This window comes from Acinonyx jubatus, chromosome E1, assembly GCF_027475565.1.
Source record: "Acinonyx jubatus isolate Ajub_Pintada_27869175 chromosome E1, VMU_Ajub_asm_v1.0, whole genome shotgun sequence".
Classification (NCBI taxonomy): domain Eukaryota; kingdom Metazoa; phylum Chordata; class Mammalia; order Carnivora; family Felidae; genus Acinonyx; species Acinonyx jubatus.
In genome coordinates this window covers 33,774,995-33,793,957 of record NC_069397.1, presented here as the reverse complement: position 1 = coordinate 33,793,957, position 18,963 = coordinate 33,774,995, and the positions used below count along the sequence as shown (strand labels likewise).

General features: G+C 42.2%; 2 protein-coding genes across 19 annotated transcripts in view; one reads left to right on the top strand and one right to left on the bottom strand.

Moving 5' to 3' along the window:
• The window catches only part of MBTD1 (mbt domain containing 1), a 70,500-nt gene extending 64,632 nt beyond the window's left edge, over positions 1 to 5,868 (bottom strand). For 2 of the 17 annotated variants that reach the window (XM_053211942.1, XM_027034146.2), the window contains exons 1-3: positions 5,442 to 5,698; positions 4,740 to 4,803; positions 662 to 760 (exon numbers count right to left, since the gene is read on the bottom strand). Coding sequence is in view for 6 of the 17 variants with exons in the window: in XM_027034141.2 (XP_026889942.1) it covers positions 5,442 to 5,462 (21 nt within the window). In the remaining 11 variants the exon portion in view is untranslated. The other 15 variants (XM_053211945.1, XM_015084949.3, XM_053211944.1 and 12 more) reach the window with 11 other exon arrangements.
• A 329-nt stretch (positions 5,869 to 6,197) lies between these two features.
• The window catches only part of UTP18 (UTP18 small subunit processome component), a 41,610-nt gene continuing 28,844 nt past the window's right edge, over positions 6,198 to 18,963 (top strand). For both annotated transcript variants that reach the window (XM_027034157.2, XM_027034156.2), the window contains exons 1-5: positions 6,198 to 6,536; positions 8,248 to 8,360; positions 9,682 to 9,780; positions 13,632 to 13,699; positions 17,573 to 17,661. In XM_027034157.2, the coding sequence (XP_026889958.1) occupies positions 6,198 to 6,536; positions 8,248 to 8,360; positions 9,682 to 9,780; positions 13,632 to 13,699; positions 17,573 to 17,661 (708 nt within the window). The remainder of the gene's footprint in view (positions 6,537 to 8,247; positions 8,361 to 9,681; positions 9,781 to 13,631; positions 13,700 to 17,572; positions 17,662 to 18,963) is intronic.

Sequence of the window (18,963 nt, the reverse complement as noted above, 5' to 3'; positions counted from 1 at the left end):
GATTAAACTCTTCATAAGTTAATCAACTCTCCATTATCCAAACCAATAGGGTACAGCAGCCCACCTAATTTTCTAGGTTTTATAGTCATGAAGCGTAAGTTTCCTAAAACCTTGCGTTTGAAAGTTGTATGTGTAAACTCACAAAGTGAAAACTGAAGGAGTTAAGAGATCTATGATAACTAGACTCAGTAGGAGCTAGAGAGCTCTTTAGCCCTTGCTGGTTTTCCTCATTCTGCCATCAGGTGAAAAGCTGTCTGGCATAGGGGTACAATTCACTGGCCTAAACCGAAATGCATTTATTCTTGCTCAGCTTACTATTAGGAGGAAGATAAACGGTGAGGACTTGGGATTACTGGGCTTCTGTTTTCCACAAGTTCAATGAGAAAGAATAAATTCATGTCAATGATACAATCAAGAGGATACTGAAAGCAATAACATGCTGAATCACCTTTTTAGACTGAAAAGTACCCTGGGAATAACAGCAGAGGACAATATTCTACATCCAACAGTGAACAAAAGCAAGCTGTTCTTGGACATGTAAGAAATACAAATTTCTATCTTTTGGGGTTCAAGTTCTGGTTCTACCACTTAAGACTTTGGATGTTAACAATTACTTTGGTCTCAGTTTCCCTCTCTTCTAAATAAGGAAAACATCACTTACCACACAGGAAGGATGTATGATTAAATAAAATAATTCACATGAATGGGCTTTCAGTTCTTCAGAAGAAAGCTATGAATCCTTAAGTATGAACCTGAAAAGCTAATTAAAAATAAGATGACCATGTCAAAATTAAATATGAAATGCAGTAGCCAAGATGGTCTTTAATATCATTACCAGCTATCTATTCTATCACAAATAACAGAATTCATACTAAGGCTGGGACTGTAGTACAAATGCAGTTTGAGCAATCAAATGAGATCATTTATTAATATGTAAATATGGCAAAAAACAAGTTAAACAGACTATTCAGCATGATGTTGATTTGATACAACCCAAAACACTGATGTAGGGGCGCCTGGGTGGCTCAGTCAGTTAAGCGTCCGACTTTGGCTCAGGTCACGACCTCACGTTTTGTGGGTTCGAGCCCTGCATTGGTCTCTGTGCTGACAGCTTGGGGCCTGGAGCCTGCTTCAGATTCTGTGTCTTCCTCACTCTCTCTCTGCCCCTCCCCCATTCATGCTCTCTTTCTTTCAAAAATAAACATTAAAAAAAAAAACTTAATAAAAACACTGATGTAAGAAGATATTCTCTTGGTGTTTATCTTTTGAAAATATATCTGGAGCAGGTCGAACAAAAGATATATTATCACTGAACACTAATAACCGTTGGGTATTAATAACGATACAATTAAAATATGGTTAAACACATATGTGTACATAAGGGGATTATTTCTTTGGTGTATAAAATAATTTGCAACCAGCTAACTAAAGTTTTGAGGCCTAAAAGTAAAGCAATAGATGACATATCAGCCAATATTTATTGAGCAATATAGACAAATCATTATGCTAAGCAACAAAAATACAAAAATGTTTTAGATTTACTATGCATGTCCTACACACAGACTGCCAACTACGGAGAACAAGAAATAGTTGGGAGAACAAGAAATTACTTAAGTAATGAGTACTGCATACAATCTGTTCCATGAGAATAAGAGTAGTAATAGGTAACAGTGATAAAAAAAAAAAGAAAAAGGGATTTGGGAAGGATACTTAATACTTTATCATTCATAGCACCTTAGTTTCTTACACACTGGCTGGTTTACAGAAATCTTGGGATTGAGGCAGCGCTGAAGCTCGGCCCACATTCAGGTGAGAAAGATGAAGACTGAAGCGGTTAAGCAACTTAAGATCACAGGTCAGAAGCAGCAGAGTGAGAGCCTGGCCCGTTTGCCAACTTTTCCCAGAAGCTCATTTCTAACTACACTCTAAGTTACCCACACTGAAGTGAGAACTAGGAGGGAGCTCAGAAATATTCAAATGCAGTGTTTCCCTAATCAATCTGAAAAAGTTTCTGGGGCATGCGTTAAAAACAGAGGCCTCGCTGCACACCTACTGAATGCTAACCATCAGGAGAGAGGTTTTGTATTGCTGCAAGGGCCACAAGAGGTGGTTTTAATGATTAGTTAAGCCTGGAAAACACTCTTTTATATATGCGTGTCCAAAAATCAAAATAAATCAAAATAAATCAAAATAAAAAACCCGGTCCTTCTGTTGTACTAGCTACCATTTAGGTGCTCAATAGCCACATGTGGCTAGCGGCTGCCATACTGCACAGCACACGTATAAAACATTCCAATCACTGCACAAACTTCTGTAGGACAGTGCTGATTCTAGACCAGCCCTTCAACGGGAGGATGAGCAAACAGAGGCACAGGATCTCGTCTGACAAGTGCTATGAAGCTAGTCAGTGGCAGAACTGAAACGCTAACCTAGTCTGCTAGTGCCTCTCTTACTGTGTCACTTCATCCCACCTCAAACCATGCTTTATTCAAATGGGAATTACTTTCTTTCCACCCTTTCTTCTCGGTTCCAGCAAAGAAAGAAAAAAAGTCTACATTTGTGTGTGTGCATGTCAGGGGGGAAGGTCATGAAAAAAATCATGATTAAATCTAAACCAATCTGCAAATTTGTATAAAACTAAGAGTAGTGTCTGACAGTTAAGAATACTCTGGTGTTCGGAGGCATTTCTTAGCTTGCTTTAACCATTTTAACTCCTTCCTCGTCTACTGACCCGTTGTTTTTACCTTTCTCTTGGACTTGAAATCCTGAAACTAATGTTACATTTTAACTGGCTTACCTTAAAATTATAAACGTGAATAGGTTACATCTTATTCAGCAAATGTTTTAAAGATGAAAACTGAGAAATAAGGAGCAACCAAAAAATAGTACTTGTCTAATTTTAGAATGTGGTCAAACCACTGAGCACTCTTGGCTTTCAGTAATCCAGTGGTTTCGTATTTATGACATTAATATGTTGTTTTCACTTGCAACTTACAGCTCTACCTTCTTTTGACTACTATGTTATATTTTCAAACAACTCCAGGGACTAGAAGCAACTGAACTGCAGGAAGGTTTAGACACCAACATGTAACCACCCATTAAAAAAAAAAAAAAAAAAATACAACAGTGTCTTCTTTAAAAATAAAACCAGTTGTTCCTGTCTAGTATGTTCAGAACGCAAATGTCTCCTAAGTCAATTTAAGTCATGACAGTTCATGTTTAAAGCAAGCAGGAAAATAACTTGGGACTCCATAGTAATTAAAACTTTAAACACAGAATTACACAGCTCTGTCAGCTTTTTTCAGCACCTAGTATTCATTTCCATGTTAAATTCTAGTGACTACATGTGGATGAAATAGATGTCAAACTCTATTTGGATTAAACTAAAAATTAAAATTAAAAATTTGAAAGCTAAAAAACACGGCCCAATAGAAAATACTTATGAACAAATACTTATTCAAGACAGGTTTACGTAATTTATAAGGCACCCAGAAGCCCTGAGATGGGTTCTATATAAATAGAAGCTACTTGTTATTCAGAGAAAGAGTGCAAAAAAAGACAGCTATTTTCTTTCTAAACACTCATTGGTGTTGAGGTAAACAAATGAAAAAAAAAAAAACAACAAACAGTCTAAGTAAGCATGGCAGAGCACAGCAAGAGTCTCTAAGTCAGAAGAGGGGGAGAGAGAAAAATGTTGTTTCAATATTTTAAACAGGGCACTGGGAGTTTAAAAGGAAATTTATTCTTTGGTTTTTACACCAGATTCATTACTTCTACATCTTATATAGTCTTGACTCCATTTCAAGGAAGAGGAATGACAAGCGCCCTGCACATTCTAATGCCAACAAAACTACTTTTGGGGGCAGCACAGCTCACCAATTGAAGGACAACATTAGGAAAACGTTAACTGACAACAGCAGAAACTGAACTATCTCAGCTCCTGAGTGATAAACAGCATACACGAAAATGAAGAACATAAAAACTAATGCAAACTGTAAACAAATACGAAAGTGCTCCAAAAACTTCAAATCTCCTGTAAGAACTGCACAAGAAAATAACAAGAAAATAACAAAGAAAGAAACGAGAGCATTGCGAGGGAGGGGCCTTGAAAGGAAGCCGGGTTGGAAAGGAAGACACAGGTCAAAGTTGGGGGGAGGGGGGGAGTGGCTCTGACCACGTCTGCACCAGGAGATGCTTCTAACAGCTTCAGTACTATCCCCAAAGGCAATCTGAGGAATCCTTAGGGAGAGTGATTTAGGCAACAAGCTAATGTGCTTTGAGAGAGGAGACATAGAGAATGAAGCTGAGTTTTCCAAGTACAAAAAAGATGCACTCTAGTGACAGAGAACAGCCATGAAATCCCAGACTGTAATTCCCAAGCTTCCTGTAGAAAAATATCAACCGTCCTCAGACATGCAAGCCAGTGCATCTGAAAAATGACCCAGCAAAGTTTTCAGCTGGCCCTCACTATCTCCCAAACCCTCCTTCCTCCACTTCCCTGCTGTTCTTTCCTGGCACACAAAATATAGGCCAATGAGCGGTGGGTGGGTGAGGAGGATGTGAGAGAAAATTTGAGAAGTAAAAAAGGGAGCATCTGAACAAGGGCATGAATGAGACTGGAAGGTCTAACAGGGGCAGGCGAACAACGATACGAACGGCTGGAAAAGCGGAAGGGCTTTCCCGGGCGGCAGAGAGCGGTCAGGTTTGGGAAGGGTTTAGGCACAGGCCAGACTACCTACCACTTGTCAGAGAGGCTGCAGAGGGGACGGCTGCTTTGGGTGACCTCTAATGTCTCTTCCGACTCTGAAACGTTAGGATTCTTATTTCACAAAAGAGAACGCAACGGTCCCAGAAGCCCATCGACCTAGAACCCTTTTAAACAAGCGGCCCAGGCGGCTGCTGCCCAAAACACCACTCCCACCTCTCCCTCCCACACGTGCCCACCCCGCCCCCTTTCGCTATTTTCACCTCCACGTGCGAAATGCCTCGCGGCACTCGCCCCGGAGGGGACAGGCACCTTCCCCCGCAAAGCACCCGAATCTAGCCCCCGCCCCCGGGGCAAGTGAGGACTCCACTCTCCCACCCTTGACGGCTAAAAAAGGAAAAGTCTCAAACCCAGTCTCCCTCCCCCCACCAGCCAGCGCTGAAGGGGGAGGGGGGGCGGGACGCAGAGAAAAACTTTCTTCTAAAATTTTTCCTCCAAAGAGCGAAGGGAGCAGAGAGAACCCCGCCGAGTCCGGGGCTGAGGGGTGGGGGGAGGGGAACCCCCCGAATCGTTTAACGGCCGGTAGGGGGAGGGGGACTCTGGAGGTTGAGGGGGCGTGGGATGGAGAAGCAGGCCTGGGAGCGGGGTCAGGGAGCTGCAGGGGTTCCTGGGGTCGGGGAGCTGCAGGCGTCCCCCCCACCTGGCACACAAAGCGGCTGCCGCGCTCGGCTCTCACCAGATCCTTTGTGTTTTCCATCAGGGCCTCATGGGTAGGGGTTGTCCGTGCTCCCCGGGCCCGCGGCGCCCCCTCCCCGAGCTGGGGACAGGCGCCTCTCCCCAGGACTACGGCGACTACAGGGGAGCCCCCGCTGGGCCCAGACCGGTGGCGGCTGCGGCAGCCCCCGGATTTCCCCCCTTTAACTCGGGTGGCCCCAGGATATCAACAACATTAGCATAGCCCTCCCTCCCCAGCGCGCCTGCGCCGTGACCCGCGCCCCGATTGGCCCACTTCCCTACATACCCTCCTCTCTCTCTCCTCCAGCGTGGGACCCTCTGCAGGCTCCGTACTCCAAGGGCTGTACCAAGACGAAGGGGTGGGAAAGGCAACCGCGGCTCGTGTGAAGTCGAGTGGTTACAGAGTCAGGAAGAAAAGTAGAAGTTTGATTCAGTCATCCCACTCTATACTCTGGCTTTCTTGTGCTCCTTTCAATCAGTTGCAGTCGCGAAGTTGTGTTGGAAAAAATTTTCCACTCCAGTCACGCCGCTTCCCCCTCCACCCGGAAGATTGGTCCTCCCGGAGGAACTCCCCTACGGGGAGGGGTTGGTGAGGGGAGTGGGCGTTACGTAGGGAGAGAGTGTCGGTCACGTGCTAACAGGCCGCGCAGGCTCCTTCCGACCCCGCGGGGCCTCAGCGGCCGCGGAAACCGAACCGTCTCGGCGCACGCGCAGCGAGGTTCCACGTGAGCGCTTGCGTTTCTTCTCAAACCGAACGATGCCGCCGGAACGTAGAAGCCGAACGAGACCGGACCGGAGAACCGGAGTGAGGCTGGGCCGGAAGAGCCGAATGAAGCCGGACCGGAGAGCTGGAGCAGGGCCGGGCGGGCCGCCCCGAAAGGCTGCTCCTTCATCCCAGCGGAAACCGCCGGCCCGGCCGAGCACAGCGGCCGCTGCGATCGCAGTCGCGGCGGAGGAAGAGAGACGGCTCCGACAGCAGAACCGCCTGACGCTGGAGGAGGACAAGCCGGCCGTGGAGCGGTGCCTGGAGGAGCTGGTGTTCGGCGACGTCGAGGACGACGAGGACGCGCTGCTACGGCGTCTGCAGGGCCCGCGGGTGAGGGAGGCCGCGGCGCGCGGACTGGGCGCGCTCGGGCGGGGCGCGCGGTGGGCGGTGAGCCTCCGGGGGCGGAGCCTGGGCGACCTGCGGCGCCGGGAGCGCTCAGGTCGGCGGGCGCCCGAGAAGGCGGGCGCCGACGGGTGCCAGACTGGAAGTCTCAGCTGGGCGGGGACATCGCCTTTCTCCGCCCCCGGGGCAGCCCCTTCGCCTAGTATCCAGCAGGCGCTCTACACGTACGTTGAGCGAACTGCAGGCGCGAGCTTTTTTCGCGGCTCAGCCCCACCTCCTCTCCCCCAAATCATGTTTCTTTCCTCGTCGTTCGATCCCCTGCCTCAGTACCTTGCCGTGATTTGGGAGTTGTGGAATCAGAATTCGTGGGCCCGGGCCTAGGAATGTGCGTTTTAACAGCTTCCCAAGTGATTGACTAGCCAAGTTTTGAGAATGATCGTGTATTTGCCTGTTAGGTCGTTGTTAGCCTGTTGGGGACCACGTACTTTTCCTGGCAGTGAAAATCTTGCATTCTTTTCATCATCCCTTTTCCTTTTGCACACTTTTTTATCAGTTTTTTTTTTGCACACTTGTAATCATCCCTTTTATGCTATAACTTTTTTTTTTTTTTTCGAGACAAGGAGAGTTCCAGAAATTGTTCTAGTCAGTGGAGGAGACACAGCAACGGACAAAACCTGACAAAAATCCCTGCTGTCTTGGAGCATGTGTACTAGAAGAAGATAAAATGCAAACATGTCAGGGACATGTGTTGAAGAGAAAAAAATGAAAGTATTAGGGAAAGGAAGATGAGTATGTGTGGAGAGCTGTGAAATTTTATGTAGGATGGCCCAGCAAAGCCTCACAGAATACTCAGTTTGGGAAATGAATGCAGACCTACTAAGTGGCCAGTGTCAATTGATTGCCAGAATCTCCTTTGGGTGCTTATGAGAGAAGCAGAAAACTAGTTGGGAAGTAGAGAACTGTTACTGGACAAATGCTGGCGGGTGGGACAGTTTTATAGTCGAGAAAAGGGACATTATGTGCGAGGTGGGATTTGTTGAGCTTTGAAGGATCATAGGCTGGTAATAGACCAGGAAGAAATCAAGTGGACATGTCTAATATGGTCTTTGGAAAAGCTCAAGCTCATTTCTGGGAGAGTTCTATGGTCTAGATTTAGATTTGATAGTTGAGTGTAAGTTTTCTTTTTCTTTTAAATAAGCTAGCATGAGCAGGGGAGAGGCAGAGAGGGAGAGAGAGAATCCCAAACAGGCTCAGTGCGGTCAGCATGGAGCCGGACATTGGGCTCCATCCCACAAACGCTGAGCTCATGACCTGAACTGGTATCAAGAGTTGGACACTTACCCAATGGAGCCACCCAGGCACCCCTCAATCACGTTGTTTTTGATGCTAATCTGTCTCTCATCCCGTGATTTCTGTAGTTCCCGGATTTTTCCTGCTCCTTTCCTCACCTGTCAACTTACCTTTTGTTGTTCTTGTCTTACTTGATCTTTTCCTTTCAGCATGTCCGCGTGCTCTCATCCTACCTGCCCGTCCATCTTATGGTGCTGTTCTCTAATCTCTGCTTTTATGTTCTGTCTCTAGCATTTGCTCTGGTAGCATTGTCCCATTATTTCATCAGAGGGCCTACAAAGCATTCTTACAAGACATCTAACTAGTCTGCTGAAAAACTCGTGTTTGAAGGCAATTTTGTCATCTCTAGGTTCAAGTACAGGAAGACTCCGGTGACTCGGAAGTGGAGAATGAAGCAAAAGATAATTTTCTATTTCAAAAGAAGCCAGTTTGGGTGGATGAAGAGGATGAAGATGATGAAATGTAGGTTGCTGAGTTTTTCTTCTAGAATTCCTCTGTGTACTTTAAAAATTATTTTGCAAGTTTTAAAGTTTTCTTTTTTTTTAATTTTTTTTTTTTTACCATTTATTTTTGAGACAGAGAGAGACAGAGCATGAATGGGGGGGGGGGGTCAGAGAGAGAGGGAGACACAGAATCTGAAGCAGGCTCCAGGCTCCAAGCTGTCAGCACAGAGCCCGACGCGGGGCTCGAACTCACAAACCGTGAGATCATGGCCTGAGCCGAAGTCGGATGCTTAACTGACTGAGCCACCTAGGCGCCCCTTAAAGTTTTCTTTACAAGTTGGTGATTATGTGAAGATTTGAAAAATACTGTAAAGCAGAGAAAAGAAAAAGGTCATTCATGATCCCACAAGCAAGGGAGAACCAGTTAACACGCTGGCATTCTTTCCTGCTCTCTTCTCCTGTGTGCCGTATGGAATAGCAAAGAAAGCATGGTATTTGGTGTCATGTTTGAGTTTGCCTTTTTATTTGGCCACTTCCTAACTGACCAAGGGCAAGTTCGGAACTGCCTTTTCTCTTTTGAATGGAGGTAACAATAGTAACAATATCAGAAGGCTTTTGAGAATAAATGAAACGGTATATGTGAAGCTCTTAGTGCAATGCCTGAAACGAAAGGCTAGGGACAAAGCACACAAAATATCTACTTTAATAAGTGAGAATGTCTTGTCTTGCAAGCATTTCTCCCCACTTAGGAGTAAAAGCTTTGTAAACATTTTAAAATGGATAAAATACAGTCCATTTTGTGAACTAATTGTAATTTATCAAAGTATTATTGTTAGACAGATAGGTTTTCTTATTTTTTCCTTAAATTCATAGTGAGACATATTTTTCTGTATAAATCTTTTTCCAGTTTCTAATTATTGAAGAAAGATTTTTTTGAGGTAGAATTACTTAAAGAGCATAGGCACGAGTATGGTTCTTGATAAATACTGCCAGATTGACTGTGAGGTTCTACCAACATACCTTCCCATTGAAAGGTGTCCATTGCACTCCAGTCTTATAACCGATGCTTATCTTTTTTTCAGACTTTGTCAGTTTAATTGGGTGGGAAATACCTACTTAACCTGTGTTGAGAAAACATTTTTGTCATTAATCATTGGTATTTTTTCAGAGCGTTTTCTATTACGTGTATTTATTTTTTTTAAAAATAAACGTGTATGTGATGTTCCACACCTTACAAATGTTTGTATTTGGTTAAATGTGTTTTCAAATTATTAAAGGCAACAACTAGTTAGGACAAATCCTTAAACATCATTTAAAGTATACTATTTTGTTTTTTATAGGGTTGACATGAAGAACAATCGGTTTCGGAAAGATATGATGAAAAATGCCAGTGAAAGTAAACTTTCAAAAGACAAACTTCAAAAGAGACTTAAGGAAGAGTAAGTGTCCTTTTCCATGTGATTTACCAAGTTGTGTTTATAATCAGTGGTTTATTTGGATTCCCTGAGTCTTTGGCTCTCACAGCTTCTTGGGTAGTGAGATTTCCATTTTTTTTTTTTTTTTTGGTTAGATTTCCATTTTGAAGATAGTAAGAGCACTGCTGTTGGAAGAAATGATTAAGTTTTAGTATTTTTATTTTTTTAAGTAGGCTCCACCCAGCGTGGAACCCAACACAGGGCTTGAACTAATGACCCTTAGATCAAGACCTGAGCTAAGATCAGGAGTCGGACACTTAACCGACTAAGCCACCCAGGTGCCCCAAGTGTTAGTTTTTTGGAGGGAGAGGGATTACAAGTACAAAAAAATTTTGGAAAAATTTTGTAATTCCACTACCCACTTATAAGCAGTGATAATATTGCTTACTTGTTCATTTCTATATGGTAAACTAAACTTCTAGGCTTTTAGTTGATCACAGCTGGGAAATATACATATATTTTACATTTTATTTATTTTTGAGAGAGAGAGAGACAGAGCACAGTGGGGGAGGGGCAGAGAGAGGGAGACACAGAAGCCGAAGCAGGCTCCAGGCTCTGAGCTGTCAGCGCAGAGCCTGATGGGGGCTCAAACTCACAAACTGAGATCATAACCTGAGCTGAAGTTGGACGCTTAACCGACTGAGCCACCCACCCAGGTGCCCCAAATATACATATATTTTAAAATAATGATTTCGGGGCACCTGGGTGGCGCAGTCGGTTAAGCGTCCGACTTCAGCCAGGTCACGATCTTGCGGTCCGTGAGTTCGAGCCCCGCGTCGGGCTCTGGGCTGATGGCTCAGAGCCTGGAGCCTGTTTCCGATTCTGCGTCTCCCTCTCTCTCTGCCCCTCCCCCGTTCATGCTCTGTCTCTCTGTCCCAAAAAATAAATAAACGTTGAAAAAAAAAATTAAAAAAAAAAATAAATAAAATAATGATTTCATCTTGATTCTTCCAATTCCAACTTACAGATCTTCAAAAATATTTGAAAAATGAAAAATTTTTAGGGGCACCTGGCTGGGTCAGTCGGTAGAGCACGTGACTTTTGATCTCAGGGTCATGACTTCAAGCCCCACTTTGGGTGTAGAGCCTACTTTTAAACAAATAAATAAATGAAAATGAAAATTTTTATTTGTATTGACAACTTTTTTTTATATATTCATATAGGTTCATTGTATTACTCATTTTTTTAAAGTAGGTTTATTGTATAATTTACATAAAGAGAAATTCATCGTTTTAAAGTAACTTTTTATGAATTTTGTTAAACACATATGGTAATGTAAATACCACAACAACTAGGATAGGGAATCAAGATACAGAATATGGCCATCACCCCAGAAAGTTATCTTATATCTCTTTGTTGTAGTCAACCCTCTCTCAACTTTTTTTTTTTTTTAGAGGGAGAGAGTGAACAAGGGAGAGGGACAGAGAGAGAGAGAGAGAGAGAGACAGACAGAGAACCTTAAGGAGAAGGATGGAAAGAGAGCATCGTAGGAACGCTCCACACTGAGGGTGGAGCCCGAAGGAGAGCTAGATCCCACGATCCTGGTATCATGACCTGCGCTGAAATTGAGTCAGTTGCTCATCTGACTGAGCCACCCAGACACCCCTCTCCTCAACTTTTAATTCTCTAGCCCCTGACAACCACTGATCTGTTTTCTGTTCTTATAGATTTGCCTTTTCCAAAATGTCACATAAGTGAAATCATACAGTAGATCGTCTTTTGAGTCTGTTAAATTCGTTTAGTAACTCTGTTTTAAATATTACATTTTTCAGCTTTGGAGAAGGTCTTTTCAGCTTGAGACCTTTTGTTCTGGTTTGTTCCTACTTTCCCTTTTGTTATGTTTATAATTCCTTTAAATACTTAAATATATTTGTATTGGCTATTTCAAAGTCCTTGTATGCTAATTCTGTCACCGCTGTCATTTCTGTGTCTTCCTATTGACTGATTTTTTTTCTGGTCATGGTTCATGCTTTTCTGCTTCTCTGCGTGTTTAGAAATTTTGATTGGATTTTTGGCAGTGTGAATGTTGGTCAGTGTCTGGGTTTTGGATTTTACTTTTAATATTATTGAATGAGTATTTATTTTGAGGAGAGAGAGGGAGAGAAAGAGAGTGAGTGAGCAGGAGAGGGGCAGAGAGAGAGGGAGAGAGAGAATCTTAAATAGGCTCCGTGCAATCAGCACAGAACACGATGAACTGTTAAGATCATGAGCTGAGCTGAAATCAAGTCAGACGCTTAACCAACTAAGCCACCCAAGCGCCCCATATTTTTTTATGTTTTTATTTTCATTTTTTTATTTTTACTTAAAAAATTTTTTAATGTGTATTTATTATTGAGAGACAGATGCAGACTGTGAGCAGGGGAGGGGTAGAGAGAGGGGGAGACATAGAACATGAGGTAGGCTCCAGGCTCTGAGCTGTCAGCACAGAGCCCGACGCAGGGCTCGAAGTCACAAACTGCAAGATCCTGACCTGAGCCGAAGTTGGTCACTTAACCAACTGAGCCACCCAGGCACCCCCATATTTTTTTAGGTTTTTAAAGTATTTATTTAAGTTATCTCTACACCTAATGGGGGACTCAAACTCCCCACCCTACGTTCACAGTTGCATGCTCTACTGACTTAGTGAGCCAGGCGCCCTGAGTGAGTGCTTTTAATGGGTTTGTCTTGGTGGACAATTAATTGGCTTGGAGATCAGTTTGATCCTTTCAAGGTTTTTTTTTTTTAGCTTGCTTGTAGAGTAGCATTTATTCTAGGCTGGTTTAGCTCCATTTTTAAGGTATGACCTCTCTGCCATCTCTACTGAATGCCCTGAATTTTCAATAAGGACCTTCCCTTGATGGGTTGGAACTCAAGTGTCTCATCTCTGGTGTTGTGCAACTTACAGCTCCGTGGTAGTTCTTTGCCTGACCTCATGGAGTTTCATCCTGTGAATGTGCAGCTTATTATTCAGCAAAAATATCTGTGGACCCCTGTGCAGATTTTTGGAGCTCTTTTTTTTTCTTCTGTCCACTGCCCCTCAAATTCCAATTTTCTTAGCTCCTCTTAAGTCTGACTTTTTCTCATTGGTTCTGTGCCAGGGTCTCACAAAATTGTCTTCAGGGTAAAATTCCTGGGATAGAAGGGCTCACCTTGTTATTTCCTTCCTCCCAGGGATCACAATCCTTTGTTGCCTGTTGTCCAATCGGAAAACAGTTTCATATATTTTGTCTAGTTTTTTAGTTTATGGCCAGTAGGCTGAGTTTGGTGGCCTTGTCTATATTTCTGCATTATACAATTAGAATGATTCTCTGCACTCTTCCCAAAACCAGCCCTTTAGAATATGCTTCTCATGCTTCTCTTTAAACTTACTTTTTCCAGAGTGAAATGCTCCAGTTTTATTCAAAGGATATATTGATTGTGTTTTGTATGTTCTTACCAACCTGGTCATTTTCTTTCAGATGTGTTTTATCAAGTACTCTATTACTGTAGCATTGGTTTGTAATCACAAAGAGCTTTTACTTTGTCCCAACATCTGAGATGCATTGATATGAGCAAGTGAGCAACCATGTAACTAGATGAAAGTAACTAACAAATATGTATCCAGGTGTCCTATATCTGAGAGTAGTTTATATGGTTAGGGAGGTTTATGAAAGTTTCCTGAATAAGTAAGTTGGGACTACTCTGTGTGAGTTGCCCTTTTGTTCTTAAAGATAATTTCCTTGACAGAGATTCTATACATGCTCTAACGGGTGAGCTAATGTATACCATTTAAATGTCTCAAGCTCTGTGAACATTCATTAGTTGCCACAGAATTTCATTTTTGTGTTTTTGCTTAGATTCCAGCATGCCATGGGAGGAGTACCTGCCTGGGCAGAGACTAAGAAGCGGAAAACATCTTCAGATGGTGAGTATTGATATTTCTGTTTAAGTTAGTAAATAAGTCTCTGTTCCTGTTTTGTTATTTGAGCTTTCTCATGAGGCTCGTTAAAACCTGGTGTTTCAAATATATATATATTTTTCCCTGAAATGTCTGGTTTCGAAGTCTGCCATTTCTCTGAGGGAAGCCTTTTCACAATAGCGTAAGACTCATTTTATCATGTGTTCTCTATAGTATGGACAGTAACTGATGAATTTTATGTTTCATTTTCAACAGAACTGTATTGCATTATGGGATTAAGGAAAGATGACTGTTATTCTTCATTCAGAGCCCCTTCTGAAGACATTGGCAGCTAATCTAGCTTTCTACTAGGAAATGGGATATCTAGGGAGCACATGTCAGGTCAGGCCCAGATGATTAGTCACTTTGTAAAAACCTATTTTTCAACTCCAGGTTTTAAGTTTGGTTTGAACCATAATTGCTCTCTCCTTTTTAGATCCTTGAGTTTAGAGATTATAAATATGGATGGCTTACCAAGATTTGATTTGTGTGCTTGGAGTTACACATTTTAGACTTGGAATTGACTTTGGAAATCCTTTAGGGAGTCCAGAGTATATTCTCCCTCATAACATAGGAGCTCTTTCCTTAGCATCCTTGATTTCTGATGAGCTTTTGTTCGATTGCCATCACCTCCCCCCCCAACTTCCTCCCCACCCCCCGCTTCCAGTCCTAATGATACTCCAGTACAGGGAGCCCATATAAAGATCCATCTTTCTGTAATTCTGTTAGAAAACTCAATCTGTTATTAAGTCAGAATTTACCTTCTGATTTCCAGCCAGATACTTTTAGAGGTTGAAGGAATCTTAGTGATACAGCCTGACTTTATCCACAATGAGAATCTTCTCTACAGCATCTGTTAGTTGGTAATTTAGTCTCTGCCTAAACATGTCAGATAATGTACTCTTTACTGGACTGTTTTTTCCCCTTTAAGAACTAACTGTTAGAAATTTTTCCAGTTTTGGGGCACCTGGGTGGCTCATTTGGTTGAGTGTCTGACTCTTGATTTCAGCTCAGGTCATGATCTCATGGTTTGTCATTTCAAGCCCTGAGTTGGGCTCTGTGCTGACACCACAGAGCCTGCATGAGATTCTCTCTCTTCCTCTCTCTGCATCGCCCCCCCCTGCCCTGGGAACATGCTCTCTCTCAAGATAAATACTTAAATTTTTTTTTCCTTGGTGCCTGGGTTGCTCAGTCAGTTAAGCATCCGACTTTGGTTCAGGTCATGATCTCACAGTTTGTAGGTTCGAGCCCCCCATTGGGCTCTGTGTGAACAGCTCAGAGCATGGAGCCTGCTTCAGATTCTGTGTCTCCCTTTCTGTCTGCCCCTCCCCCATTCATGCTCGCTCTCGCTCTCCCTCTCTCTCTTTCTCTCAAAACTCGAATAGTAAAAATTTTTTTTTTAAATAATAAAATTTTTGCCCCAATTTTGAAACTTACCTCCTTATACTCTGTAGTTCTACTCTTTAAAAGTGTATAGTTTAAAAAACTTACAAATAAAAGTATGCAGTGTTTCTTATCTCTACTTAATGTAAAACTGTTGTTATTGGAGAAATGTATTTTCAAGTTTGTTTTTTAACAAGTTTCACACCTCTTATCTTTTAACCTTTTTTTGCGTTGAATGATTTCTACACCCTTGGTCACCAGTTTGCCCTTCTAGATGAAATGTAATTTTATTATCCATTTTAGAATGCTGCATTCATAGAATATTTTAGATAAGGTTATGGTAGCTGTTGAAACAGAAAACCTCCCAGATCTCAGGAGATTAATCCACTGGAAGTTTTTTTCTCATGCATGTAAAATTTCAGAGGTGAGAAGGGGATAGTGTCCTTCAGGGACCCAAGAGGTTGTGTCAACTACACGCTGGGTTTTTCAAAGTTGCCCAAGAGGTTGACATCCAGGCATCTTACAGGGGAAGAGTGAGCAGCTCATCCCAAAGAGATTTTTATTGGCCTGTCTTGGAAGAGGTACATGATACCTTGACTTAGATTTAATTGGCCAGAGCTCAGTCACATTGCCATACTAAGTGGAAATGTAATTTGTCTTTGTGCCCATAAAAAAAAAAAAAAAAAAAAAAAAAAAAAAAAGAAATGGGTTAGGTCAGCAGTTAGCCAGTTTGCTACCATCTGGGATATCCCAGCCTTATACCTTTCCTTTATAGATGAGGGGAGTGAGATTCAAAGAGGTTCAAAGACTTGTCCAAGGTATACTTCTTACTGGCACAGTGATAACTAGACCCCATCGTCATGGTTGTCCCAACAGGTTATTTTTATTGCTAAATACTACAGTGGCTATCTTTAAAAGAGTAGTACCCTTCTCTTTAAACATAATTACAATATTATTGTCATAGACTTTCAAAATTTAGCAACAGTAATTCCTTGATACTATGGATTGTTTAATTGTTGCTGTTTTGTTTGTTTATTTCCTACCCCAACCCCCAGATCATTGTAGATTGCTTTGTATCCTGCTTGGTCTTCACCATGCTTTTGAATCTGGCCTGATGTCGTTTTTTGTTAAGTTTTGGAAATTCTTCTCGACTGCCTTTTCAAACATTGTTTCTGTTCCAGTCTTCCTTTTCTTCTGGGATACCAATTACATGTATATTAAATGTTTTTATTTTTTTAAACATGTTGTGTCATTTTTTTCCCCCTGCATTTTTTGACTTTTTTGCTTTCTGTACCTTAGTCTGGATATTTTTTTCTGATCCGTTTTCCAGACCACTGATTGTCCCTCCATCTAATTTTTATATATTGTTAAAAATGACCACTGGGATCTTAATTTTAACTACTGTATATTTTAGTTCTAGAGTTTGCATTTGGTTCTTTTTTTAATAGTCCATTTCTCTGGTTCAAGTCTGAATATTGTCTTTCATTGTTTTTGAACGTACTAAACATATTCCTTTAGAAGTTTGTGTCTGAAAATCTGTTATCTAGATCTCCTATGGAGATTGTCTGTTATTCCTTAGGTTTTCATTCAAGTTACTTTATGTTGTCATTATTGACCTAGTTGTATTTCATTGAGTGTTGACACTGTGTGTGAAAGAATACTATTGTTTAATAAGAGGATGAGGATATCTTTCTCCAGAGAATTTGTATGTTTGTTTCTGGGTAGAGGCTGGGTAAGGGGCACTAGCAGTCCCAAGCATCTCCAGTGAGAGATTGTAAGGATTCAAAGCTGGGTTTCAGTTTATGGAGGATTTTCTTATGATTCTTTAATTTCACCCTTGATCCTTGGTGTATGTAGCCTTTTATGGCCCCATGCCGAAGCCTGGTGGTTTATTAGACTCCCTTCAGAACCTCAGAGGGCTTTTAGTTCTGGTTTTTGCCATTATCCCCATAAGTGTTTTGGAACTATTGCCCAGCTTCTTGGCTCTCTTTGCTAGAATCATCAGGAAAAAAGCAGCCCTGTTAGGTCTCTTTGAAGTTCTGATACACAATTTGCTGACCTTGATCTCTCCTACAACTAAAAGTGTTAATCTTTTTTCATGTGAATTAAGCTAGATCTGCTGTCTACCGTATTGCCAATTTGGCTGTAATTGTGAATTGTCCTTTTTAAATTGAATACTGACTTTTATTTTTTTCCATCCTGTTTTAGTCACTGTGAATGTGTACCTTTCATTCCAGAGTCAGGCTTTTATTTTGACCATATAATTGAATTCTCTGTCATCCCCCCACCCTCAAATTTATTTTGCTGTTTTACTTTTACTAATTGCAGCTTAAATAAAGGGATTGAGATTGGAGGCTGGAGTGGGGGGGAATTGAAGTTTGGAATGCAGATGTTTGCGGAAGGTACTGGCCATCTCATTGATTCTAAAGATCAGCCTTGTGGGTTTGTTTGACTTAGATGAAAGTGAAGAGGATGAAGATGATTTGTTGCAAAGGACTGGGAATTTCATATCCGCATCAACCTCTCTTCCTAAAGGAATCTTAAAGGTGAGAGTTGGTGAAGTTGGGTCTCTCCCGCCCAGTGTGCTTCCTGTTACAAACATGGATTCGTGTTATCTGTGGGATTAAACATGTTGCTGTTATTTATTTTGCAGAAATGGTCAAGAAGATTAAATTATATCCCCAGGGATCTTTTGAAAGTTGTATTTGATTTCTCCTTTTGGGTTTCTCTTCATTTCCACGGGCACTAGCTTGGTTCCTGCCCTGTCCTCTCTTGCTTCGTGACTGGTTTCCCACTTCACTTTATTCTTCATTTAGTAGGAGCCAGGGGGGTCTTCAAAAAATGAAACCTCAGTCTTGTCACTTTTACTTGCTTTTTGAAAACTTCTGAGTTCTTTATCCACAGTCTACACTGCCCTTCATAATCTCGCATCTGCTTACGTCTGAAACTTCATGTTAGAAGTTTTCCCCTTATTTCCTACCCAAGTTCCCTAGGCCTTCTTTCTGTTTCTTAAACATGCCAAATGCTTTTTTGCCTCACACCTTCACTCTTCCTCCTGAGTGTCTGTTCTTTAAATACTGCTGGTGGCCAATCGATTTGTACCTTCCTCGTTAGATGACACTTACATCCTTCCTGGCTAGCTTGTCTGAAGTGGTCTATGTTAATTACTTTCCAACTCATCACCATATCTAACTTGTTAGTGGCAGTAACGACGTGCCTACCCAACACAGTGCTTAAGTTAAGTGTCTGTTAAATGACCAGATCTGTCTCTGCCATAGGTATTTTTCCCCATTATAAAATGGTAGCATGCTTTAGTTGGGGGAGGGAACCCTATTATGGCAAATCACTAGGAGACAGAGATTCCCCCCACCTTGTGAAGACAATTCATTCAGCTCTTCATATGGTAAATTTACCTCCAGTGAAAATGCAGTTACATAAAAATCTAACTTCATTTGTTACAAACAAAACATCCATATAGTAATTGCTTTATTTTTTGTATAATTGAGTTTTTAAAAAAATGTTTAATTATTTTGAGAGCGAGCTAACAGGGGAGGGGCAGAGAGAGGGAGGGAGAGAATCCCAAGCTGACAGCACAGAGCTTGATGTGGAGCTTGAACTTAGGAATCATGAGATCATGACCTGAGATGAATTCAAGAGTCAGACGCTTAACCGACTGAGTCACCCAGGTGCCTCAGGATCATTGCTGCTTTAAACTAGTAACCCTGTTGGGGTGCCTGGGTGGCTCAGTTGGTTAAGTGTCCGACTTCAGCTCAGGTCATGGTCTCACAGTTCATGAGTTCAAGCCCCGCATCGGGCTCTGTGCTGACAGCTCAGAGCCTGGAGCCTGC